This window comes from Triticum aestivum, chromosome 6D (genome assembly GCF_018294505.1).
Source record: "Triticum aestivum cultivar Chinese Spring chromosome 6D, IWGSC CS RefSeq v2.1, whole genome shotgun sequence".
Taxonomy (NCBI): Eukaryota; Viridiplantae; Streptophyta; class Magnoliopsida; order Poales; family Poaceae; genus Triticum; species Triticum aestivum.
In genome coordinates, this window is record NC_057811.1 from 479,022,202 (window position 1) to 479,048,485 (window position 26,284).

The window sequence follows — 26,284 nt, forward strand, 5'->3', positions numbered from 1 at the left end:
TGAATGAGGTGGATCATCATTTCACTCAAATGCTGGGCGAGATACAAGAAAGGGCACACTCGCTGGACCTCAATGCTCTCCATCTTCCGTCGCTTAATCTCAACCACCTGGAGTAGCCGTTCACAGAGGAGGAAATCGAGAAGGTTGTTAAGAGCATGCCGCCGGACAAAGCGCCGGGGCCGGATGGCTTCACTGGCCGGTTCTTCTCTACTTGTTGGCACATTATCAAAGGAGATCTCATGAATGCCTTCAACCATCTGTACAACAGAGACATCAGAGGATTGCCCGCGATCAACAAAGCCATAGTAGCACTTCTGCCCAAGAAGAGCGGCACGATGGATATTCGTGACTTCAGACCTGTCAGTCTGGTACATGCGGCGGTCAAAATCTTCGACAAAGCCTTGGCCAATAGACTCACACCTGACTTGTCGTCCTTAGTTGGCAAACACCAGAGAGCCTTCGTCAAGGGGAGATCCATCCATGACAACTTCATGCTTGTGCAGTGCACAGCACGGCGCCTGCACGCCCTAAAAGAGCCAGCAATAATGCTCAAACTAGACATCTCCAAGGCTTTCAACTCCGTCCACTGGCCTTTCCTCATCGAGGTGATGCAAATCATGGGTTTTGGCCCAAAGTGGATGGCGTGGACATGTGGAATGCTATATACCTCCTCTACTAGGATCATGATCAACGGTACCCCGGGTAGACCAATTTACAACTGCAAAGGACTGAGGCAAGGCGCTCCACTATCGCCGATGCTCTACATCCTCGTCATGGAACCACTACATCGAATGTTTGAGCTTGCTACCTCGAGAGGGATCATGGCTCCTTTAGTGTCGAGAGGACTGGAACACCGGCTATCGATGTTTGCAGACGACGTCATGATATTCCTCAAACCAAATGATCAAGATCTCCAAGCCCGCTCCTCACTGCTTCGGATCTTTGGTGAAGCTTCAAGGCTGCATGTAAACATGCAAAAGAGCGCAGCCTACCCGATCAGATGCTCGGCGGATTCTTGTGATAGAGCGCTCGCCATCCTCGGCTGCCCGACCGGCTCCTTCCCATGCAGATGCCTTGCCCTACCCCTCACCCTTCGCAAACAGTCAGCTGCCCAACTATCGGGACTTGTGGATCAACTAGCGGCTGCCCTGCCGAAGTGGAAGGCTGCGGCCATGCCAAAGAGCGGACGCCTCCGCCTCATCAAATCAGTGCTATGCGCCATTCCACTTCACGCGATGCTAGCACTGGATATCCCCCAAAAGACGATCTCCGCGATGAACAAAATATGCCGCGGTATCCTCTGGAGCGCCAAAGACAAAGCGAACGGTGGCGAATGCTCTGTAGCTTGGAATGAAGTGTGCACGCCGATATGGGCTGGGGGCCTCGGCGTCCCGAACCTTGACTGGCTCAACATAGCCATGCAAGCAAAATGGGCATGACTGCAGCGATCCGACCCTGCCAGACCATGGACAGAGTTTAACATCAAAATCCCAAAGGAATCGCTCCAACTATACCAAGCTGCCACTATCACTAAAGTGGGGTACGGCAAGGACACTTTCTTCTGGGAAGATAGATGGTTACAGGGGCAGCGAGTCCAGGAGATCGCCCCGAACCTATATGGTAGAGTGCGCAACAAGACTCGCACTTCAAGGGCCGTTCATCAGGCACTACGTGAGGGGAGCTGGGCGCGTGACATTGGACCTGAGCTCACCCCAGACCTACTACAGGAATACCTAGCCCTATGGACCGCTGTCACCGGGAAACAAGTGCAAGATGGCCTACAAGACTCGGTCTCATGGGCCTGGGAGGCGAATGGTTGCTTCTTGACTAGGTCTACTTATGCCGCCAAGTTCTGGGGCCGAGAAGTGGCGCCCACTGCAGAATTTACGTGGAAATCTAGGGCCCCCATGAGGTGCCGCTTCTTCACTTGGCTAGCGATACGGAACAGGTGCTGGGCGCTGGATTGCCTGGCTCGGCGTGGCATGAACCATCAAGAGGCATGCCCCCTCTGCGACCAGAAGGAAGAGACAATCAATCACCTGCTTCTTGGCTGTGTGTTCACCAAGCGGATATGGACGGCCATTTGCCAGGCCTTGGGCAAGCAGGATTGGATCCCCTCGTCGGCGGATGGACTCTAGGAATGGTGCCGTAGCAAGACGGGCACCGGTCGTGCCGGAAAGGATGTCCGTGCTACTCTCATCCTCGTCATGTGGGAAATATGGAAGCACCGAAACGCAATCGTTTTTGATAGGATTTCGCCGTCTGTAGATCATGTAATCCATAGGATAGAAAGATGAGGGACGAGCCTCGGAACAAGCTGGTCTCATCAAAGGGGACATAGCCTCCTTGCTAGGAGTGCTCACAAGGCGGGCTGACGAGAGGGATTAGCTTATAACCATAACCCGCAAAGTGGAGTTGGGTCCATGTAATTCACGCATGTAACACCAACATGGAGGGGTTCTTTACCTCACTCTCTCTTTAATGCATAATACGCACTCTCGTACGTATTTGAGAAAAAGAAAAGAAAAAGAAAGCAACCTTCCTCACGACGCGCGCAGCAGCTGATCACATCGACGACGACGAACCAAGCTAAGAGCGTAGCCGCCGCCCGCGGTCGCCAGAGAAGAAATCAAAGAAACATTCAAGGCCGAGAGGGACCCAAGGATTAACTGGAAAGAAAGCTGCAGCTCCAAGCATCGCCGGAGCCGCCGGAATCTACCTAGGTACGGTCGTGCGCTCTGCAAAATATGGACCTTGGCTTGGCCGAAGACAAATCTACGCTACACAACTAATGCTCCTTGGTCCTTGCACAACAACAATTACGTACTCTAGCTGGCCAGTGGCAGCTTGTAGCTTGGTTCTCACGTACGTACGGCTGCTACAATGACAGCGCGTTTTTTGTATCCTTCTCGAGGAGTCCGATTACGTACTCTAGCTGGCCAGTGGCAGCTTGTAGCTTGGTTCTCACGTACGTACGGCTGCTACAATGACAGCGCGTTTTTTGTATCCTTCTCGAGGAGTCCGATGCATCGCGTGTTGTATATCCGTATATGAAGATATATACAACTCTTTTATTTTTTGATAAAGGGTGAATTTTATTGACTCAAAATGAAATATGAAGAGGATACAAACATCAGGAGCACACACCTGTCCTATCATAACTAAGATGCACACAGCCAACACCCACGCACACACACAAAAAACACATCATTAAATAGCAAAGCCATATAAGGCCAAAGCTATACGTAGGCGAGGAAAAAACCCACCAGATCTGTGTTTGGCAAACTACAACAATAATCATATCCGCACCAACAATTTCATGACATCACACGAATGTTAGGGTTCTTCAACAGCAACGCTTGCATGAAGGGAGCAACGGTCAAGCGCCGCCGTCACCGGATCCAACCACTCATGGTCAGGATCTAGATTTTCACCCTGAAGAACCAGTCTGAGCCTATCTGAGCAATGCCTTCAACAAGATCACGACATAAAAATATCGCCATTGCTAGGTATAACCTGTCAGACATAGGTTTTCATCCCGGAGCTCGAGACAAGATGCTTGAGTAGCACCACCATCGACGTCATGCATGTGTTGTCACCACCATTTTCCACGATCCCAACAGCTACATGCGATGTGCGACCGCCGTCGCTGCACAACCATCCCTCTGCATCAAACCGTCGTCTGTAGTTTGCATCTCATCGCTGAAGTCAACCACCAGATCTCGCGGGACGAACCCTCACGAAGACCTTTTGGTAGCCACCACAGTCTGCAGGGAGGCCGCCGCCACAGGCCGGAGTGGTCATCACAACAACCAACACGAACGGCGGAGCACACCACCGCCGACTATCACCCCGTCGAAGAGATACAACTCTTCTATTGGTTTGTATTTTCTTGTCGTATCGATTGGACGTCAGCTATTCTGTTCTCCCAACGTCCAGTGGCATGTTATGAACCAAACGTGGTGAAGTGTACGTCGGACTTGGCAATGCTTCCTTCTTCTCCCACTACCGTGGCGGCTAGGGAGAAGCTTCATTCCTCCCATGCTCCACCGGCGAGCCCATGAACTCATCTTCTCTCTGTCCGCCGCTCTTGAGGTCGGCGACAGTGAGGGAAGTCCCGGCGCCTCGGTCCTGCTAGTAATTTAGATTAGGTTTGCTTAGTCTGTAGGTGCGGTAGTGTGGTAGATGGCGGTGCTTCATCTTTGAGCCGGTCTTTCGAACTTCAATCCTCCTTGAGCACTGATCTTTACTGGCACGCGTATTAAGACTTTCTGGCGGTCATCGACAAGGTTTGGCCGGCTCTGATAAAGGAGCGGCAACTTCGGCGCGCGTCGGTGGCTCATTTTGGCAATGGTAGTGGTGGTTCACTGGTCCATAGATCTTGGTCTGATTCTTATTATGTTTAGGGAGCTTTGTAGTTTGGGTGAACCTTTATAATAAATTGGGTCCTTCTCGCAAAAATAGCAGCTTAAGTCAGTGTCTTTCAGTGCTTGACATTCCTTTGCGATAGAGGAATTTAGTGGCAGTTGGAATGATGGTTGTTATCTTGTATCTTTGGAAAATACGCAAAAAAAAAAGGAAATGAGTCGAAGGTTCTTTCTCAGCGATCTAGAAGACTCACAGTGGTTTCAGCCCAAGTGTCCAAAATAGCTCATGCGTCTCTTTCCCTGTTGCCTCTCATGTGTTTTACATGTGCCGTGTTTTCTACAAGCCACTATGGTCTCGTACCGAAATCAGGGCAGAGCCCTTTTAATGAACAAAACAAATAACCCCCGCAAAAAAGAACAAAACCATCCATGTTTTGCAAGAGAAAAGATAACTACTCACCCAGGGACAATTAAAATGGATCGGAGGGAGTACAACATGCTTTGGTTCCATGGTATATCATTCAATTTCAAATTTACCTTTCGTTCTTCATAATACGGCTTGATAAGCCTCAAAGTTGCCTGTATTTTTTTTAAAGGAGAATGACCCATCATCTATTCATCGATTGGTGCATATAACCATACACTATTTTTTTAAAAGTTGGCAGGAAAATTCATGCATCGACGTTGTACATTGTCTTAAAAATAAGAAAAATCCAAGCCATGAAACATAACTAATTTAAGTGATCAACCTTCGGGCGAGGAGTAGAGTCGCTGAATCCGACTCCCTTCCTTTTGGTGGGGAAGATGGCGAACACAACGGTGGATAGAAAAGCCATGCCGAGTGGCAGGTTCTTGAGCAGCTCCTGGGCGTTCCTGCTGGCGTCCGGGAAGAAGCAGTTCTGCAGCCCCACATCACTGAACGCCACTGTGAGGAAAAGCACGGCCGCGAAGAAGGAGTGCACGAAGTCCAGCGGCCGGAGGTGGAGACTCCGGAGCTGGTCCCTGCTCCACTCATGGCTCTCGTCCTCCCTGGAGAAGTCGAACACGTTGAAGCCGCGCGGAGTGGCTACGCCGTAGTAGAGCTTTCCGTCACGGCTGACGATGCTGTCGGTAAAAGAAAAGAAGAGGCACATGACGGTGAGGACGGCGACCAGCGCCACGGTGAGCCACTGGTTGGAGGTCTCGCACTTGCCGTGGTTGGTAAAGGACGGGCTTAGCGCCTGGTATGCCAGCACAGTGCCCGTTGGCAGGAGCTGCGCAAGGTTTGCCACGCCTGACATGACCCTGTCCATGGTAGGGGTTGCCGTTGGCGGTGGTACCGTGTCAGGGGCTGGTATCTCATCGTCGTCATCAACGTCCTTGGTGGCGGTCGGTGGAGTTATCTGGATCGCCGTGGACGAGGGAGAAGAAGAAGTTGCCATTGTAGGTACTAAGCTCGATATGTGCGTGTGCGTGCGTGTTCTAGGTTCCAGCTAGAAATAGTGCAAGCTGATCTACACCTTGTTGTTTTATAGGAAAATTAATCCATTGATGATTCCAAAGTCCAACGCTGGCGCACATGATTTGCTGGGTGCTGGAAGGGCTCTACATCCATTCGTGTACGGAGACTTCAACTCTCTAGCTAGTTTTGTTTAGGGAAACGTTGGGTACCGGCGGACCGGCCGAAGCTTCGGCCGGTCGCGCACGCACCCCTCGATCGTGTAGTCATCCACGGCTCAACATTTCCCGATACACGTTTGCATCGCTGGCTTTCCCTTTCTTTGGCCCATCATGTGCCCGTGGCCCAGCACGTACGGCCGCTCGTTCAGCCTTCCTCGTATCTTCTTCACACGAGGAGCGCACCAGTTGCTCAAAAAAAAAAACAAGGAGCGCACCCAGGTCGTCTTCAAAGCTTTATCTTTCACCAACTGCTCGCTGAAGCTTCGAGGTGGGTTGGGGAAAGAGCTGCAACCACAACTCGATGAAGCTGCATCCGTTTGTCGGCTATGTTGTGACCATGGCGACCATGGCCATGCCCACATCATCATGGCGCTGCGAGCTCGAGGGCCGGTGGGGGTGCTGCGTGTTGCGACTGTGGTGATTGTGTGTTGGACCAACGTCGTGGCGTGCTGGAACCGGTGACAATTTTTGCTGCATCACCTCATGGTGGAGCTAGGACGCGACGGCGAGGACAACACTTTTTGTTGCAACTGTCGTTCGATTTTGCTACAATCGATGAGAAAATTTGCTACATAAATTAATGCCAGAGATGCAACCTGGGACGACAACGAGGACAATTTTTGTTGCAACTGTCGTTGGATTTTGCTACAATCGTTGACAAAATTTGCTACATCTCTTGTTATTTTTCTGCTACACAAATCTTTATTTTTTCGCTTCCTTCTTCCTATTGCCTCGTTGCTTCTTTCCTCTCTCGTTAGGCTGCAAGCATCTCCTTTCTCACGCACCTCAAACTGTTCCCCTGCCGATGCTACAACTGGACAAATCTTTTGCTGGAATAGGTGGCATTTTTTGCTGAAATCGGCGTTGCTTTTTGCTGTGTGTGTGCTGCAACCAGATCTATGCAACCGGAAATCTGAAACCGGCACGTGAGAAAGCAACAACCGTCCATGAAAAAACATCAACCGGCTATGGCTGAAGCCAGCCAGTGCTGCAACCATTGGCAGAAAAAGGTTCAACCGTATATGAAAAAGCTTCAATCAGGCACTATGCAGCGAAAAAAGGTGCGACCATAGATGAAAAAAGCTTCAACCGGACAGTGCGCAACAGAAAAAGTTGCAACCATTGATAGAAAAAGCTTCAACCGTAGATGAAAAAAGCTTCAACCAAAGACAGGCAATGAAAAAAAGCTTCATAAAGGCTCACGTTTCCACGGAAGCTGCAACCGGCGTCGGCGGGTGCTGCAACTGGCGAAGACCAATGCTACAACCAGCGATGGTGAAGCTGCAACCGTGCAGTTCATAGCTACAACCCGACATGAAAAAAAGCTGTGACCAGCGAGCATGGAAGCTACGACCGGTGACGAGAAAAAGCTGCAACCGTCGAGCACGGAAGCTGCAACCGGCGACAATAAAGCTACCACCGACTAGCCCAGAAGCTACGACCGGCGTCAAAAAAGTTTCAACCATCGCGTGATTTTGTTGTAGCTAGCCCAAGTCTGTTTACGAGAGCTTCCACCTAGAGTTTCCCGACGCGAATCCAGTTGAAGCTAGCTCATCGTGCATGTGCTACTATAGATCGATTAAGCTGCTTGCCTGCTTGCTTGCACGCTAGCTTTGCACGTACGACGTACACTCTTGACGATTTGTCTAGCGTTATAGATCCAACATGGAGCATGGTTTTGGGCGTGTGCAGGCGGCATGGCTAGTCGAAGACGAGCGCCGGCGGGTGCCGGTGGCCGACGAGCGCGAGCGGCACGCTCGTCCGGCGAACTGTGCGGGGTTTTTCTGTTTTTGTTTTGTTTGCGTACGTTCAGGTCAAAGGTTCAGGTCAAACAGACGAAGAAATCTAACGACAGAGGGCCTTTTGATCCAACGTGCGCGTGCGGACCGGCCGAAATTTGGGCCGGTCCGCCGGCGCCTATCGTTGCCCTTTTGTTTAACATAGTTTTAGTGCAGGTTATAAATCACATTTTTTCTCTTTTTTGAAAAAGGTGCGTTTTTATAGATATCAAAAAGAAGGTTGAGATCCGGTCCTCAATATTATTCTGATGCATGCAACTTCTTTTATTGAAGTTGATGCAAGACGGGTGGAAAATACAGCGCTAATCGCCGCTAATAGGACACTATAGCGTTTTGAAAAGTGACATCTAAATAATCAATGTACAATGTGATATAGTATGCTAATAGCATATTTTTAAACTTCTCAGTATTTTTCTAGGTTTGGCAAGAGCGGTAAGCTATCTAAAAACCATATTTCATATTACCCTCGAATGTGTAATAAAGTCGCGACGCATGGTGCAGATACGGCCCCAAGCCCCATGGTCAGACTGTTCGCCTATTTTCGTAAGTGTTTTCCAGTGATTTCGCTTTGCACATGGTTTAATGAATGGGTGGCGTCATGGCAATACGCATAGCATGAGAGAAGCTGCTAGAGATTGGTAGTATCTTACACACATGAAGTTTCTGCTAGCGAGCACACATGCACGTGGATGAATAGTAAAATCTAAAAATAATAAAAAAAAAGTGATAAACACTGATGTGTGTTTCACCTGCGTGTAAATTTTCGTGATCAAATAACGTTTGTGCAGGTCTGGAAAAAAACAACACCGATGTCTTCAAATTGGAAGCATTTGGAAACATCAATTATGTTCTGCTGCCCAGGCCTCCACGAATGTCATTTCATCACGAAAAATTTGCATACATGTTTAACACTCATCAATGTTTCTTGGCAAAAAGTTCAGAACTTTTTAAATTCTTTTAGTAGAACTTTCTTATTTTACCGTTTACATCAGATGCATGTGAGCTCGTGCGCAGAGGGAGAATCTAGTACTTCTATTCAAAGTCGCCGGAGCAGAAAATCGATGAAAGATTCACCCAATGCATGCATGGACCAACAACGAAGTAAAAGGAACGTGCGTGTGTGCGTGCGTGCATGGACAACTCTGCAACGTATATACAGACAGGAAAGAGATAACACACTAACATATTACAACCAACTTGAAGAAAAGAATTCGCAACGTGCCAAGTAGCTAGCTAGCTAGCTAGCAGCTTCCTTCTCACGGCGGCTAGAGTAACCATCGTTTTTTATCCTTCTCGGAATCAGAGGAATCCCGGCCCATTGTATACTTACAAAACAATGGAAGATGAGTAGTACTTCTAGCGATGCCGCAACAGAGGTGATGCGGACACAAACATTACTTGGTGTAAGCATGCTCCGGTTGCACTTCAATGTTGTGGCAATATTGGCGCAACATATCCGCTAATCCGGTCTTCCATGCGAGGAATAAGCAGATGCATGCATCGAGGTAGGCTATCACTTTGCAAGCTGTGTGGCAAGTTTATTGGAAATTGGGTTCATACCCAAAGGTGGTAAGTTGCAGACGAGTTTACAGAAATGTCTGCAACAGCTTAATGGATTTTACAAAAACCTCCACAGAGACAAGTTAGGAATGAGGGAGGATGTTAAGTCTAGTTAGTTAAGATGTTGCGAAGTTCTTATAACCAGTACGTCTATAACTCAGATTTTTCATGGAGCTCATTCTTGATTCACACGTTGTAACCGTTTATTTTTGTAAATGCTCTGGCGAGGCTGTTGCGGCCCTTGGTAGCATACTAGAGGGTCTTCTGACCGTCCACGGACCTGAATCAACCAGATGCTTCTGATTTTGCTATGGGAATAGTGGCCCTAGCAACGTCATCCTAGTCCTTAGCCCATTCTGCGGGGAATGATGATCCATGACCCATGGGCGCATTGACAAGGGCATCTAACGGCTAGGGATACCCAAAACAACAAATCTAATGGCGGAAATTGCTAGTGCCCTAAGATGGATGGATTAATGTTCAATTTTAATGTATCTAAATGTATATATGCGGCCTCCCCACTCCGCTTCTTACAGCACAAGTTTTAGATTTGCCCACATAATATGTTTTTAGTGAAATGGCTCCTATCCAATTGATTCAGGTGTTTATCCAATAAATTCAAGTGTTTATCGTAAACTTCTAGACTAATTTGTTTCGTACAAATATTGTAGTCATTGTAAAATGAATGGAGAATTGGGATAAGAAAGAAGTGTAACGTATGTGTCGCCAAATAGGAGAGACCTTTTGATAAAAAAACTGGATTTAGTTAATGATTTTTTGTACAAAATAAAAACATCGAGCTTGAAGCAAACAAAGGGAATGGAGAGCTCTAATAAGCCTGGGAGCCTGGGACTCAGGGCACCTACATAATTGTACACTTGCTTTGGACATAAAATATTTCCTTGTTTACAAAAGAACCGTGGCACACACACCGAACATATATAATTAGAAAACTTCATGATTTTCTCCAACATGATACAATCAAGCAACTTCTAGCCAGCGAGGAGCGGTGTCGTCAAATCCGATTGAGCATGACTTTCCTGAAGGATTCAATTTTTCTTCAATCAATTTCTGGCAAGTGGCAACTTCAAGTTATGGGAACATACTTAACTAATTTATGGGATGGACGACCTTCTGGGGAGGAGCGGTGTCACTGAATCCAATGCCTTTCCTTTTGGTGGGGAAGATGATGAACACAAAACTGGAGAGAAACGCCATGCCCATGGGCAAATTCTTGAGCAGCTCCTCGGTGTTCCTGCCGGCATCCTGAAAGAAACAATTCTGCAGCCCCACGTCGCTGAAAGCTACCGTGAGGAAAACCACCGCTGCGAAGAAGGAGTGCACGAAGTCCAGCGGCCGGAGGCGGAGCCTCCGGAACTGGTCGAGATCGTCCCACTCCTGCCTCTCCTCCTCGCTGGAGAAGTTGAAAACGTTGAAGCCATGCAGTGTGGCGAAGCCATAGTATAGCTTTCCATCTCGGCGACCGACAACGCTGTCGGTGAAGGAGAAGAATAGGCACAAGATGGCGAGGACGACAACCAGCACCCCTGTGAGCCACTGATTGGAGGTCTCGCACTTGCCGTGGTTGGTGAAGGACGGCGACAACGCCTGGTACGCCAATACCGTGCCAGTTGGCAGGAGCTGAGCTAGGTTCGCGACGCTTGACATGACCGTGGCCGGTGGTGGCCTTGTGCTAGGCATTGGCGCTGCCGTGGTTGCGGTCGTTATCTCCTCGGTTGTCAATGGGTGTATCTGGATCGTCGTGGATGACGGAGAAGAAGAAGAGGCCATCGTAGGCGTACTGTGCGTGATCTGTGTCCTAGCTCAGAAAGGTGCAATGCTGCAAACAGATCTACAAGTTGCTGTTTATATAGGCCCGTATTGCTGAATGATTCCAAAGTCCAAAGTAGGTTTGCCGTGTTGATTAGTCTCGCTCGATATTGCTGCATGCTGAAGGGCTCCACATGCACGCATGAACGTGGACTTCAACTCACTAGCTAGTTTTGATTACAGTTAGTGTAAGTTGTAATAACTTATAGCCAACTAGTATGACATGACTAGTTTGCCGCCAGCACGTTAATTTAACTGGTGATATATGTTACGTAAGTCTCCTTCCACGAAGGTGAGGTAGGAGAACTATAAGTTTGTGCAGGAGTACGTCATTCTGTACTCACGCTATGTACTAAGAGCAACTCTAGCATAGTCGTTACATTTTGTGTCTTCATAACGCGTACTAAGAACAACTCTAGCATAGTTTCTATGTTGTCCACCTCCATAACACGTATCGAGCGTGCTCCATGTGCATATGGAGGATGTTGAGGTAACGCGCAAATTCAGAGTTTTTATATTGGTTATCTCCTATCATGGGCCCACTCGTCAATGGGACATCTTTTTTCCTTGACCCTCTTCCATCCCCACAGCACGTGAGGTGGGAACCATGTGAAGAATAGTCGCACTAATGAGAAATCAAAGCGCCAAAAATTTGGGGTTTGATCCTCGTGGGTTGTGGGTACAACCACACTCCTAACCATCTAATCACATCTTGGTGGTTGATTCTTACATATGTATAATTTAGGGACACAAAACATATCATTTTTTGTTGTTTTACACAATCGAGTATGCTACATGTATTTGCACATACAATTATTTTTGTGTAGCTGTCCCAAATTTAAGTGTTTATCCCATTTAATTTAAGTAGTTATCTTAAAATATTGATTGTACTAATTAATAAATTTTATTCATGTATGTTTTATCATTTTAAAATGAAGTGGGGTATGGAAGAAGTGTAAGGTATGTGTTGCAACATGGGAGAGATCTCTTGAGGCAAAATGGATTGATCTTTTTTTAATAAAATAATAACATCAATCGATCTTAAAGCAGACAAAGAGAATGGAGAGTTATGGTTATGGTAATCCTAGGAAACTAGGATGCTTACATACTTGTGCAGTTGATTTCTTGGAAGAAAATCTCTTTGTTTATATGATAACAGGGCATACAATATGTATACTCGCAAAACTTCATGTGTTTCTCTGGTGATATACAGCCATGCAAATTTTATTACACATTCCATTATTTCCATACAATTCATTTTTTCGAACTAGGATACTCCCATTTTTCACTACTTTGACATAATGGAACGATTGTCATGTTATGCCAAACAAGATGCAAGAAGAAAAGAGCGAATGCACGCAGTGTCAGGAAACCCATCGTCTACACACGCACACACGCACGCGTGCGCACACACACACACACACTACATGCGAAATACTGATAGCAGTATAACTACTAAATCCACCAGAACAAAAAGGAAACGGTAACAACAACCACCCCATCATATTTACATGCTAGCACAAAATTTATGAAACACTTAATCAACATGCGTGTCAACTATCTATGCTTTTGCTAGTCCTTTGTTCTTCAAATTCAGGGAATCAAACTTTATTCATGGGATGGACAACCTTCTGGGGAGGAGTGGTGTGGTTGAATCCGATGCCCTTCCTTTTAGTGGGGAAGATGATGAACACAAAGCTGGACAGAAACGCCATTCCCAGCGGCAAGTTCTTGAGCAGCTCTTGGCTGTTCCTGCCGGCGTCCGGGAAGAAGCAGTTCTGAAGTCCCACGTCGCTGAACGCCACTGTGAGGAAAACCACGGCCGTGAAGAAGGCATGCACGAAGTCCAGTGGCCGGAGGCGGAGCCTCTGAAACTGGTCAATATCGTTCCACTCCTGCCTCTCCTCCTCGTTGGAGAAGTTGAACACTTTGAAGCCGCGCGGTGTGGCGAAGCCGTAATATAGCTTTCCGTCACGGTGACTGACTATGCTGTCGCTGAAGGAGAAGAAGAGGCACGCGGAGGAGAGGGCGGCAACCAGCACCATGGTGAGCCACTGGTTGGAGGTCTCGCACTTACCGTGGTTGGTGAAGGACGGGGACAACGCCTGGTATGTCAGCACCGTGCCCGTCGGCAGGAGCTGCGCAAGGTTCGCGACACTCGACATGACCTTGTCCGTGGTAGGAGTTGGCACTGCCGTACCCTTAACTGCCATTTCACTATCATCGTTGTTGATTGGTGGAGTTATCTGGATTGCCGTGGACGATGGAGAAGAAGAAGAAGACGCCATTGTAAGTATGTACGGTGCTCGATTTAATTTGGGAGCGCCGGCGTGTCGTAGATAGGAATGTTCACGTTGCTGTTATATAGGCAAATTAATCAAAGTCCTGGCTAGTTATACATGCATGCATGTACCTGGATTTCAACTCTCTAGCTAGCTGTATTTTGAAGTTAGTGCAAGCTGTAATTGAATTAGTACTACCAACTAGGATGACATGAATAGTTAATTAATTAAACCAGCACGTTAATTTCATTGTTACTACTACATGCTATGGAAGTCTTCTTCCAGGAAGGCGAGGAAAGAAAACTAGCTAATCATCAGCTTGTGCATAACTATGTAATTTTTAACTCGCGTCAATTTCCTTTGATCTCCCCAGCCTGCTTGATTCCCCGTGAACATTTCTGAAAACGATGAAGCAGGACCTGCATGCAAGCATGCCAATAGTTATTCGCGTGCTTGTGCAGCAAAAAGAAGGGGAGCCTCTTGGGAAAGAGTGTGATTTTTCTACCATGTAAAATGTGTGTTGATCAACCGTTGAATATGTAGGAGCTTCGTGCATTCAGATTTTGTTCTTATATGGCGAAGCATTAACATACACCTTGTTCGTATATGGCACCCCATCAAGATTTTTTAATTAATTTTTCATACATTTTTTTTCTATTTTCTGTTAATTTATGCGTCATAGAAATATTCGGCGTGCCTGATATTGCCTGTATCAGTATATCTGTTCCAATTTACCAACTTTCATATTATTATGCTTGTTTTATTATTATTTCATACACGTACTATATGTTGTGCCAAGAAATAATATAGCCCCAGTCAGATAACACACTGGCCAAATGACACCAATTCATGGAAGAATGTTAGCTCCTGAAGCTGATTTCTGATAATCAATTTTGAGTATTAGTGGTCCGGTGTATTTGGGGTATTATATGTGCATAGACATTAATTTAGAGCATGTAGGAGGGTGTTGTTTGGGGTATTATGGTGGAAAGTGGTTAGGATAATTTCCAATCCAAAATGTTTCTAAATCGTTTTTCTAGGATACGAATAAGAGATTTTTTATATCCGAACACAATCCAATCTGAACCTCAGTCCGATTGATAGGATATGGTATTACTAATATACAACACCCTAGGATAATCCATTTTTTCTAGGCAAATAATCCAACCTTTAAATACCAGTATCTTATTTGTCTGTAAAGTTTGAAGTATTAACTAGCAATATATGAATGCTCTCTTTGCTTATGAGAGAAGACATAAGCTTGTTATTTACCGAAAATGCATAGGAGCTCTCGGGTGCTACGCCCCCCTATATTCAAAAATAATTTAGTAATTCAAAAAAATCAAAAAATCCCGGAGCTTTTTATGGAATCAAACATGACCAAGTATTGCACTCATATAAAAAGATTAAACAAGGAATGACTTTTATCGTATCTGGGGTCAAAGATTTCCCAAAAAAGCTAAATGCAAGTACTATTCATGCTATATTGTGGTCATATTTTTTTTTCTGAAGTCAACGGGAATCATTTCTTAGCCAAACTTTTTATACGAGTACAATACCTAGTCATATTTGATTCAAAAACTTTTCCGGGATTTATTTACTTTTTATGTGAATTACTAAATTATTTTTGAATATAGAGGGATGGAGCACCTAAGTGCTCCTAATCCGCTTCCGTTATTTACTTATTTTAGTACTTTATAGTGCTTTATTTGTGCTTAAAGTGTATAAGTATTAATACTTGCTCAGTGTTTATTTATAATTATGCTTTAAATCATTTATATATTCCTCGTATATGTATGCATGGTCTATAATCATTTATGACCCGACTCCATTCTGTTATTGTACGGTTTCCGAATCCGGCATAATTCACTCGAATCCACATATGTTTTGCTTCCGAATCAAAAAATAATAATATGCAATAGGATATGGTACGAACATTATTGATCCGAATTCATTCCGGTTTCACCCTACATTGAAATATAAAATATCACCATGGTTTGTCACTATAGCTAAAGGTTTATTTATTGCCCTTTCTAGACTTCCGATGATGCTAGGCGAGGCGTCTGACCGCCGCCTAGCGCCTAAGCACCTTCTAGGTGCTGCCTTTTTCAACAGAGACATTGGCTCAGTTGCCGTTGTTGGCCTTTGTTTTTGTTGTTGGAGGCATGGATGTATATTTGGGACTTTGGGAAACTGGTTGCTAGGTTAGTTTGTAGTGCTATCAATTTTCATCCATGGTGTGCATGCCGATTGCGAGCCCACTGGGCACTGCATTAGCGAACCCACTGGGACGCTAATAATGCCTTCAACTCAATCTTCCTCTTTTCTGTACGTTTCCATACTGGTTGATGTAATCTCGAACTGTGTATTTTCATTATGTTAAAGCAATGGAAAGACAGATAGGCCGGTTGACAGGACTGCCACTCTGTATGGATGCAATATTGTAAGATTACTAAGTGTTTCTTCGATTAGTTCAGCTACTTTGTTGTCATGATCGAGGTTTCTAATCAATGCCCGCAATGCCTCTATATATTGACATCACTCTCATCAGCTAGCTAGCGTGCCCTTATATGATCCTACCTTCGAAAAGAGGAAAAAACTACATCGAGTGATGCACATAACCTATAACTAGGATCTCGTACATGACAAAGACTCCCTATCAACTTCATCATCAGCCGTCTGATCGTATTGCAGCAACATCGATCGTATATCCATAAAAACAGTAAATATATATTGACTGGTTGATACAAGATATATATGTTATATTTAAGAGAAAAGAGAACCTCATCGTAAAAGCTACTTGGCTCAGCCACTCGTGCTAATTAGACATGCATGGGCATGACAAGAGAGAGATGTATGCATTGACACGGTAAGGAAAGCGACCTCTCAAAATACAAGCGGCTGATTGACGAGGCATCGATATCTTCTATCCATTCAAGGTCGCTGGAGAAGGAAACAAATGTTCACGGTCCATATCCATAAGCATATGCGTGGACTGAGGACAAATTAAATTAATGGAAAAGAAATCAGCCGCACATGAGGCTCTAAGTATAGTTGAAGCCGGCATGTAGACGTACGTGAACGGCTTTACAAGATATGGACTTAAGGAAACAAATTTTACAGGGGTTTTAAACGTGTAATTTTATAGGGTCGTGGGTTGCAGCTTCGTCCTCACGGCACGGCCGGACATCCATCTTTTTTATCCTGCTCGGAGTCACAGAAGTATGTGTGCACTGCATGCTGTATTGCTGTATTTATTTTCTACGCAGATATACAACTCTTCCATTGGTTTTTATTGTTGTACCAAAAACAGCAATTTTTTCGAGAAAATTTCCGATCTATTCATCTTCAAACATGGCAGTACAACGAATACGAGAAATAATAGAAATTACAACCAGATCCGTAGACCACCTAGCGACGACTACAAGCACTGAAGTGAGCCGAAGGCGCGCCGCCGTCATCGCCCCTCCATCGCCGGAGTCGAGCACACCTGTTGTAGTAGACAGTCAGAAAGTCGTCGTGCTAAGGCCCCGTAGGACCAGCGCACCAGAACAGCAACCGCCGCAGATGAAGAATAACGTAGATCGGAAGGATCCAATCCAATCTCCCCGTTTCTTTCCAACCTTGTGGTTGATGCTTTGGCCTCGATCCTAGATTTGGCCAAACGAGCCGGCCACATCCGGGGGATTTGTCCCCATCTTGTGGCCAATGGGGGTCTGACCCACCTCCAGTATGCAGATGATACCATTATGATGGTGGAAGGATCGGACAACGATATTCGGAACCTCAAGTTCCTCCTCCTATGCTTTCAGGAGTTGTTGGGTCTCACGATCAACTTCGCTAAGAGCAAGGTGATGGTCCCGGGATATTCCCAGGTGGAAGCTCAGGGAATCGCCAATCGCTTGAATTGTCGATTGGGATCCTTCCCGACTACTTACCTTGGCATGCCAATTAGTGACACACGTCTACTGGAGAAGGACTTTCGCCCAATAATCGCCAAACTCCAACCTAGGATGGAACCTTGGCAGGGGAGATGGCTGTCTAAAGCCGCTCGAGTCATTTTGATGAACCCTCCCTCCTTAGCCTTTTGATATACATAATGGGATTCTATAGTCTACATGAATCCCTCCATCATGAGGACACCAAACTCCTGTCTAGATTCTTCTAGGCGGGAGAAAGCAATAAACAGAAGTACCACATGGTGAAGTGGTCCGAGATCTGCAAGCCTAAGGACCAGGGCGGCCTGGGTGTCATTTCATCCAAACTGATGAATATTGCCCTCCTCTCCAAATGGCTCTGGCGTATTCAGACCGATACGGGAGGCCTGTGGCTCGAGATTATCCGCGCGAAGTATCTTCGCGGGCAGCCACTGGCATTCGCCCTCAGATCTGGAGGATCCCAATTCTGGCAATCGGTGATCCGTCTGATGCCAGTCTTGCGCATTGGGACCTCTATTAAAGTTGGCTTCGCGTCCGGCACATTATTCTGGCTCGATCGATGGGCTGGGCCTCGCCCATTTGCGGAACGCTTCTATGCGTTATTCTCGATCTGTGTCCGACCACAGCTCTCTGTAGCGGTGGCCTTAGCTGACTTGGGCGCCATTGCCTTCCGCCGTACCTTTGGGGCGGTTGAGCGCGAGCAATGGGACGAAATGCTCGAGTGTATTGCCCTCCATCCCCCCTCCCTTGAGCCCGACTCGCTGTCTTGGCACCTGGAGCCAAATGGCAGATTCTCGACTAGGCCTCTTTACCAGGCGATAGTTCCCACCCCTGGCCTGGTGGTGTTGGGGAACGTAGCAGAAATTCAAAATTTTCCTACGTGTCACCAAGATCAATCTAGGAGATGCTAGCAACGAGAGGGGAGGAGTGCATCTACATACCCTTGTAGATCGCGAGCGGAAGCGTTCAAGAGAACGGGGTTGATGGAGTCGTACTCGTCGTGATCCAAATCACCGATGATCCTAGCGCCGAACGGACGGCACCTCCGCGTTCAACACACGTACGGAGCGGGGACGTCTCCTCCTTCTTGATCCAGCAAGGGGGAAGGAGAAGTTGATGGAGATCCAGCAGCACGACGGCGTGGTGGTGGAAGTAGCGGGATCCCTGCAGGGCTTCGCCAAGCGCAAGCGGGGAGGAAGAGGTGTCACGGGAGGGAGGGAGGCGCCAGGGCTTGGGGTGCTGCTCCCATGCGCCTCCCCACTATATATAGGGGTGGAGGGGGCTGGTTTCTTGCCCTCCAAGTCCATTGGGGCGTTGGCAAAGGTGGGGGAAAGAAATCCCATCATTTCCCTTCCCCACCGATTGTTATCCCCCTTTTTTAGGGATCTTGATCTTATCCCTTCGGGATATGATCTTATTCCTTCTAAGGTGGGATCTTGGTGCGCCTTGACCAGGGGTGTGGGGCCTTGCCCCCACTACCCACGTTCATGTGGGTCCCCCCATGCAGGTGGGCCCCACTTCGGAACCTTCTAGAACCTTCCCGGTACAATACCGAAAAATCCCGAACATTTTCCGGTGGCCAAAATAGGACTTCCCATATATAAATCTTTACCTCCGGACCATTCCGGAACTCCTCGTGACGTCCGGGATCTCATCCGGGACTCCGAACGACTTTCGGATTTCCGCATACTAATATCTCTACAACCCTAGCGTCACCGAACCTTAAGTGTGTAGACCCTACGGGTTCGGGAGACATGCAGACATGACCGAGACGACTCTCCGGTCAATAACCAACAGCGGGATCTGGATACCCATGTTGGCTCCCACATGTTCCACGATGATCTCATCGGATGAACCACGATGTCGAGGATTCAATCAATCCCGTATACAATTCCCTTTGTCAATCGGTACGTTACTTGCCCGAGATTCGATCGTCGGTATCCCAATACCTTGTTCAATCTCGTTACCGGCAAGTCACTTTACTCGTACCGTAATGCATGATCCCGTGACCAAACACTTGGTCACATTGAGCTCATTATGATGATGCATTACCGAGTGGGCCCAGAGATACCTCTCCGTCATACGGAGTGACAAATCCCAGTCTCGATTCGTGCCAACCCAACAGACACTTTCGGAGATACCTGTAGTGCACCTTTATAGCCACCCAGTTACGTTGTGACGTTTGGTACACCCAAAGCATTCCTACGGTATCCGGGAGTTGCACAATCTCATGGTCTAAGGAAATGATACTTGACATTAGAAAAGCTCTAGCAAACGAACTACACGATCTTGTGCTATGCTTAGGATTGGGTCTTGTCCATCACATCATTCTCCTAATGATGTGATCCCGTTATCAATGACATCCAATGTCCATGGTCAGGAAACCATAACCATCTATTGATCAACGAGCTAGTCAACTAGAGGCTTACTAGGGACATGTTGTGGTCTATGTATTCACACATGTATTACGGTTTCCAGTTAATACAATTATAGCATGAACAACAGACAATTATCATGAACAAGGAAATACAATAATAACCATTTTATTATTGCCTCTAGGGCATATTTCCAACAGTCTCCCACTTGCACTAGAGTCAATAATCTAGTTCACATCACCATGTGATTAACACTCAAAGTTCACTAGAGTCAATAATCTAGTCCACATCACCATGTGATTAACACTCAATGAGTTCTAGGGTTTGATCATGTTATGCTTACGAGAGAGGTTTTAGTCAACGGGTCTGCAACATTCAGATCCGTGTGTGCTTTACAAATCTCTATGTCATCTTGTAGATGTAGCTACCACGCGCTACTTGGAGCTATTCCAAATAACTGCTCTACTATACGAATCCGGTTTACTACTCAGAGTCATCCGGATTAGTGTCAAAGTTTGCATCGACGTAACCCTTTACGACGAACTGTTTTACCACCTCCATAATCGAGAAAATTCCTTAGTCCACTAGATACTAAGGATAAGTTCGACCGCTGTCATGTGATCCATTCCCGGATCACTATTGTACCCCTTGACTAACTCATGGCAAGGCACACTTCAGGTGCGGTACACAGCATAGCATACTGTAGAGCCTACGTCTAAAGCATAGGGGACGACCTTCGTCCTTTCTCTCTCTTCTGCCGTGGTCAGGTCTTGAGTCTTACTCAATACTCACACCTTGTAACACAGCCAAGAACTCCTTCTTTGCTGATCTATTTTGAACTCCTTCAAAATCTTGTCACGGTATGTATTCATTTGAAAGTACTATTAAGCGTTTTTGATCTATCCTTATAGATCTTGATGCTCAATGTTCAAGTAGCTTAATCCAGGTTTTCCATTAAAAAACACTTTTCAAATAACCCTGGATGCTTTCCAGAAATTCTACATCATTTCTGATCAACAATATGTTAACAACATATACTCATCAAAAATTCTATAGTGCTCCCACTCACTTCTTTGGAAATACAAGTTTCTCATGAACCTTGTATAAACCCAAAATCTTTGATCATCTCATCAAAGCGTTCATTCCAACTCCGAGATGCTTACTCCAATCCTTAGAAGGATTGCTGGAGCTTTGCATACTTGTTAGCATCTTTCAGGATTGACAAAACCTTCTGGTTGTATCACATACAACCTTTCCTCAAGAAAATCGTCGAGGAAACAATGTTTTGACATCCTATCTGCAAGATTTCATAAATAATGCAGTAACTGCTAATATAATTCTAACAGACTCTTAGCATCGCTACGAGTGAGAAAGTCTCATCGCAGTCAACTCCTTGAACTTGCCGGAAAACATCTTAACGACAAGTCGAGCTTTCTTAATGGTGACACTTACCATCATTGTCTGTCTTCCCTTTAAAATCCATCTGTACCCAACAGCCTTACGACCATCAAGTAGTTCTTTCAAAGTCTATACTTTGTTTTCATACATGGATCCTCTCGGATTTTATGGCCTCAAGCCATTCGTCGGAATCCGGGCCCACCATCGCTTCTCCATAGCTCGTAGGTTCATTGTTGTCTAGCAACATGACTTCCAAGACAGGATTACGTACCACTCTGAAGTAGTACGCATCCTTGTCGTCCTATGAGGTTTGGTAGTGACTTGATCTGAAGTTTCATGATCACTATCATAAGCTTCCACTTCAATTGGTGTAGGTGCCACAGGAACAACTTCCTGTGCCCTGCTACACATTAGTTGAAGTGACGGTTCAATGACCTCATCAAGTCTCCACCATCCTCCCACTCAATTCTTTCGAGAGAAACTTTTCCTCGAGAAAGGACCCGTTTCTAGAAACAATCACTTTTGCTTCCAGATCTGAAATAGGAGGTATACCCAACTGTTTTGGGTATTCTATGAAGATGCATTTATCCGCTTTGGGTTCGAGCTTATCAGCCTGAAACTTTTTCACATAAGCGTCGCAGCCCCAAACTTTTAAGAGACGACAGCTTAGGTTTCTCTAAACCATAGTTCATACGGTGTCGTCTCAACGGAATTGCGTGGTGCCCTATTTAAAGTGAATGCGGTTGTCTCTAATGCCTAACCCATAAACGATAGTTGTAATTCGATAAGAGACATCATGGTATGCACCATATCCAATAGGGTGCAGTTATGATGTTCGGACACACCATCACAATATGGTGTTCCAGGCGGTATTAGTCGTGAAACAATTTCCACAATTTCTTAATTGTGTGCCAAACTCGTAACTCAGATATTCATCTCTATGATCATATCACAGACATTTTATCCTCTTGTCACGACGATCTTCAACTTCACTCTGAAATTACTTGAACCTTTCAATAATTCAGACTTGTGTTTCATCAAGTAAATATTCTCAGCATCTACTCAAATCATCTGTGAAGTAAGAACATAACGATATCCACTGCGTGCCTCAGCACTCATTGGACTGCACACATCAAATGTATTACTTCCAACAAGTTGCTCTCTTGTTCCATCTTACTGAAAACGAGGCCTTTCAGTCATCTTGCCCATGTGGTATGATTTGCATGTCTCAAGTGATTCAAAATCAAGTGAGTCCAAATGATCCATCTGTATGGACTTTCTTCATGCATATATACTAATAGACATGGTTCGCATGTCTCAATCTTTTCAAAAACGAGTGAGTCCAAAGATCCATCAACATGGAGCTTCTTCATGCGTTTTATACCAATATGACTCAAGTGGCAGTGCCACAAGTATGTGGTACTATCATTACTATCTTATATCTTTTGGCATGAACATGTGTATCACTACGATCGAGATTCAATAAACCATTCATTTTAGGTGCAAGACCATTGAAGGTATTATTCAAATAGACAGAGTAACCATTATTCTCCTTTAATGAATAACCGTATTGCGATAAACATAATCCAATCATGTCTATGCTTAACGCAAACACCAAATAACAATTATTCAGGTTTAACCCCAATCTCGATGGTAGAGGGAGCATGCGATGCTTGATCACATCAACCTTGGAAACACATATCGTCATCTCACCTTTAGCTAGTCTCCGTTTATTCCGCAGCTTTTATTTCGAGTTACTAACACTTAGCAACCGAACCGGTATCTAATACCCTGGTGCTACTAGGAGTACTAGTAAAGTACACATTAATATAATGTATATCCAATATACTTCTGTCGACCTTGCCAGCCTTCTCATCTACGAAGTATCTAGGGTAGTTCTGCTTCAGTGACCGTTCCCCTCATTTCAGAAGCACTTAGTCTCGGGTTTGGGTTCAACCTTGGGTTTCTTCACTAGAGCAGCAACTGATTTGCCGTTTCATGAAGTATCCCTTCTTGCCCTTGCCCTTCTAGAAACTAGTGGTTTTACTAACCATCAACAATTGATGCTCCTACTTGATTTCTACTTTCGCGGTGTCAAACATCGCGAGTTGCTCAAGGATCATCATGTCTATCCCTGATATGTTATAGTTCATCACGAAGCTCTAATAGCTTGGTGGCAGTGACTATGGAGAACCATCACTATCTCATCTGGAAGATTAACTCCCACTCGATTCAAGTGATTGTAGTACTCAGACAATCTGAGCACATGCTCAACGATTGAGCTTTTCTCCCTTAGTTTGCAGGCTTAAGAAACTTGTCAGAGGTCTCATACCTCTTGACGTGGGCACTAGTCTGAAATCCCAATTTCAGTCTTTGGAACATCTCATATGTTCTGCGACGTTTCAAAACCGTCTTTGGTGCCACAATTTTAAACCGTTCAACATTACGCACTGAACTATCACGTAGTCATCAAAACGTGTATGTCAGATGTTCGCAACATCCACAAACGACGCTCGAGGTTCAGCACACCGAGCGGTGCATTAAGGACATAAGCCTTCTGTGCAGCAATGAGGACAATCCTCAGTTTACGGACCCAGTCCGCATAATTGCTACTATCAACTTTCAACTAAATTTTCTCTAGGAACATATCTTAGTAGAACTAAAGCGTAAGCTACGACATTATTTGCAAAGACCTTTTGACTATGTTCATGATAATTAAGTTCATCTGATTATTTAATGAACTCCCACTTAGATAGACATCCCTCTAGTCATCTAAGTGATACATGATCCGAATCGACTAGGCCGTGTCCGATCATCACGTGAGACGGACTAGTCATCATCGGTGAACATCTCCATGTTGATCGTATCTACTATACGACTCATGTTCGACCTTTCGGTCTCTTGTGTTCCGAGGCCATGTCTGTACATGCTAGGCTCGTCAAGTCAACCTAAGTGTTTTGCTTGTGTTCCGAGGCCATGTCTGTACATGCTAGGCTCGTCAACACCCGTTGTATGCGAACGTTAGAATCTATCACACCCGATCATCACGTGGTGCTTCGAAACAACGAACCTTCGCAACGGTGCACAGTTAGGGGGAACACATCTCTTGAAATTTTAGTGAGGGATCATCTTATTTATGCTACCGTCGTTCTAAGCAAATAAGATGTAAACATGACAAACATCACATGCAAATCATAAAGTGACATGATATGGCCAATATCATCTTGCGCCTTTGATCTCCATCTTCGAGGCGCGGCATGATCACCTTCGTCACCGGCATGACACCATGATCTCCATCATCGTGTCTTCATGAAGTTGTCTCGCCAACTATTACTTCTACTACTATGGCTAACGGTTAGCAATAAAGTAAAGTAATTACATGGCGTTTTCATTGACACGCAGGTCATACAATAAATTAAGACAACTCCTATGGCTCCTGCCGGTTGTCATACTCATCGACATGCAAGTCGTGATTCCTATTACAAGAACATGATCAATCTCATACATCACATATATAATTCATCACATCCTTTTGGCCATATCACATCACATAGCATACCCTGCAAAAACAAGTTAGACGTCTTCTAATTGTTGTTGCATGTTTTACGTGGCTGCTATGGGTTTCTAGCAAGAACGTTTCTTACCTACGCAAAAGCCACAACGGTGATATGCCAATTGCTATTTACCCTTCATAAGGACCCTTTTCATCGAATCTGATCCAACTAAAGTGGGAGAGACAGACACCCGCTAGCCACCTTATGCATCAAGTGCATGTCAGTCGGTGGAACCTGTCTCACGTAAGAGTACGTGTAAGGTCGGTCCGGGCCGCTTCATCCCACAATGCCGCCGAATCAAGATAAGACTAGTAACGGCAAGCAAATTGAACAAATCATCGCCCACAACTACTTTGTGTTCTACTCGTGCATAGAATCTACGCATAGACCTGGCTCATGATGCCACTGTTGGGGAACGTAGCAGAAATTCAAAATTTTCCTACGTGTCACCAAGATCAATCTAGGAGATGCTAGCAACGAGAGGGGAGGAGTGCATCTACATACCCTTGTAGATCGCGAGCGGAAGCGTTCAAGAGAACGGGGTTGATGGAGTCGTACTCGTCGTGATCCAAATCACCGATGATCCTAGCGCCGAACGGACGGCACCTCCGCGTTCAACACACGTACGGAGCGGGGACGTCTCCTCCTTCTTGATCCAGCAAGGGGGAGGAGAAGTTGATGGAGATCCAGCAGCACGACGGCGTGGTGGTGGAAGTAGCGGGATCCCGGCAGGGCTTCGCCAAGCGCAAGCGGGGAGGAAGAGGTGTCACGGGAGGGAGGGAGGCGCCAGGGCTTGGGGTGCTGCTCCCATGCGCCTCCCCACTATATATAGGGGTGGAGGGGGCTGGTTTCTTGCCCTCCAAGTCCATTGGGGCGTTGGCAAAGGTGGGGGAAAGAAATCCCATCATTTCCCTTCCCCACCGATTGTTATCCCCCTTTTTTAGGGATCTTGATCTTATCCCTTCGGGATATGATCTTATTCCTTCTAAGGTGGGATCTTGGTGCGCCTTGACCAGGGGTGTGGGGCCTTGCCCCCACTACCCACGTTCATGTGGGTCCCCCCATGCAGGTGGGCCCCACTTCGGAACCTTCTAGAACCTTCCCGGTACAATACCGAAAAATCCCGAACATTTTCCGGTGGCCAAAATAGGACTTCCCATATATAAATCTTTACCTCCGGACCATTCCGGAACTCCTCGTGACGTCCGGGATCTCATCCGGGACTCCGAACGACTTTCGGATTTCCGCATACTAATATCTCTACAACCCTAGCGTCACCGAACCTTAAGTGTGTAGACCCTACGGGTTCGGGAGACATGCAGACATGACCGAGACGACTCTCCGGTCAATAACCAACAGCGGGATCTGGATACCCATGTTGGCTCCCACATGTTCCACGATGATCTCATCGGATGAACCACGATGTCGAGGATTCAATCAATCCCGTATACAATTCCCTTTGTCAATCGGTACGTTACTTGCCCGAGATTCGATCGTCGGTATCCCAATACCTTGTTCAATC

The 26,284-nt window shown here is 46.0% G+C and overlaps 3 protein-coding genes across 3 annotated transcripts; all 3 read right to left on the reverse strand.

The window, feature by feature from the left end:
- Positions 1–5,098: 5,098 nt before the first annotated feature.
- Positions 5,099–5,788, reverse strand: LOC123142755 (protein DMP2-like). Its single transcript, XM_044561521.1, has one exon. It carries the CDS (start codon positions 5,786–5,788, stop codon positions 5,099–5,101), a length of 690 nt encoding a protein of 229 aa, XP_044417456.1.
- A 4,707-nt stretch (positions 5,789–10,495) lies between these two features.
- LOC123142756 (protein DMP3-like) lies at positions 10,496–11,159 on the reverse strand. The gene has a single exon (XM_044561522.1). The coding sequence runs from the start codon at positions 11,084–11,086 to the stop codon at positions 10,496–10,498; it is 591 nt and encodes a 196-aa protein (XP_044417457.1). The 5' UTR covers positions 11,087–11,159.
- Positions 11,160–12,816: 1,657 nt separating this feature from the next.
- Positions 12,817–13,503, reverse strand: LOC123142758 (protein DMP10-like). The gene has a single exon (XM_044561523.1). It carries the CDS (start codon positions 13,501–13,503, stop codon positions 12,817–12,819), a length of 687 nt encoding a protein of 228 aa, XP_044417458.1.
- Positions 13,504–26,284: the final 12,781 nt, after the last annotated feature.

Excerpts from the sequence above, each read along its gene's own strand:
- LOC123142756 (XM_044561522.1), bottom strand. The coding sequence starts at position 11,086 with ATGCCTAGCACAAGGCCACCACCGGCCACGGTCATGTCAAGCGTCGCG.
- LOC123142758 (XM_044561523.1), bottom strand. The coding sequence starts at position 13,503 with ATGGCGTCTTCTTCTTCTTCTCCATCGTCCACGGCAATCCAGATAACT.
- LOC123142755 (XM_044561521.1), bottom strand. The coding sequence starts at position 5,788 with ATGGCAACTTCTTCTTCTCCCTCGTCCACGGCGATCCAGATAACTCCA.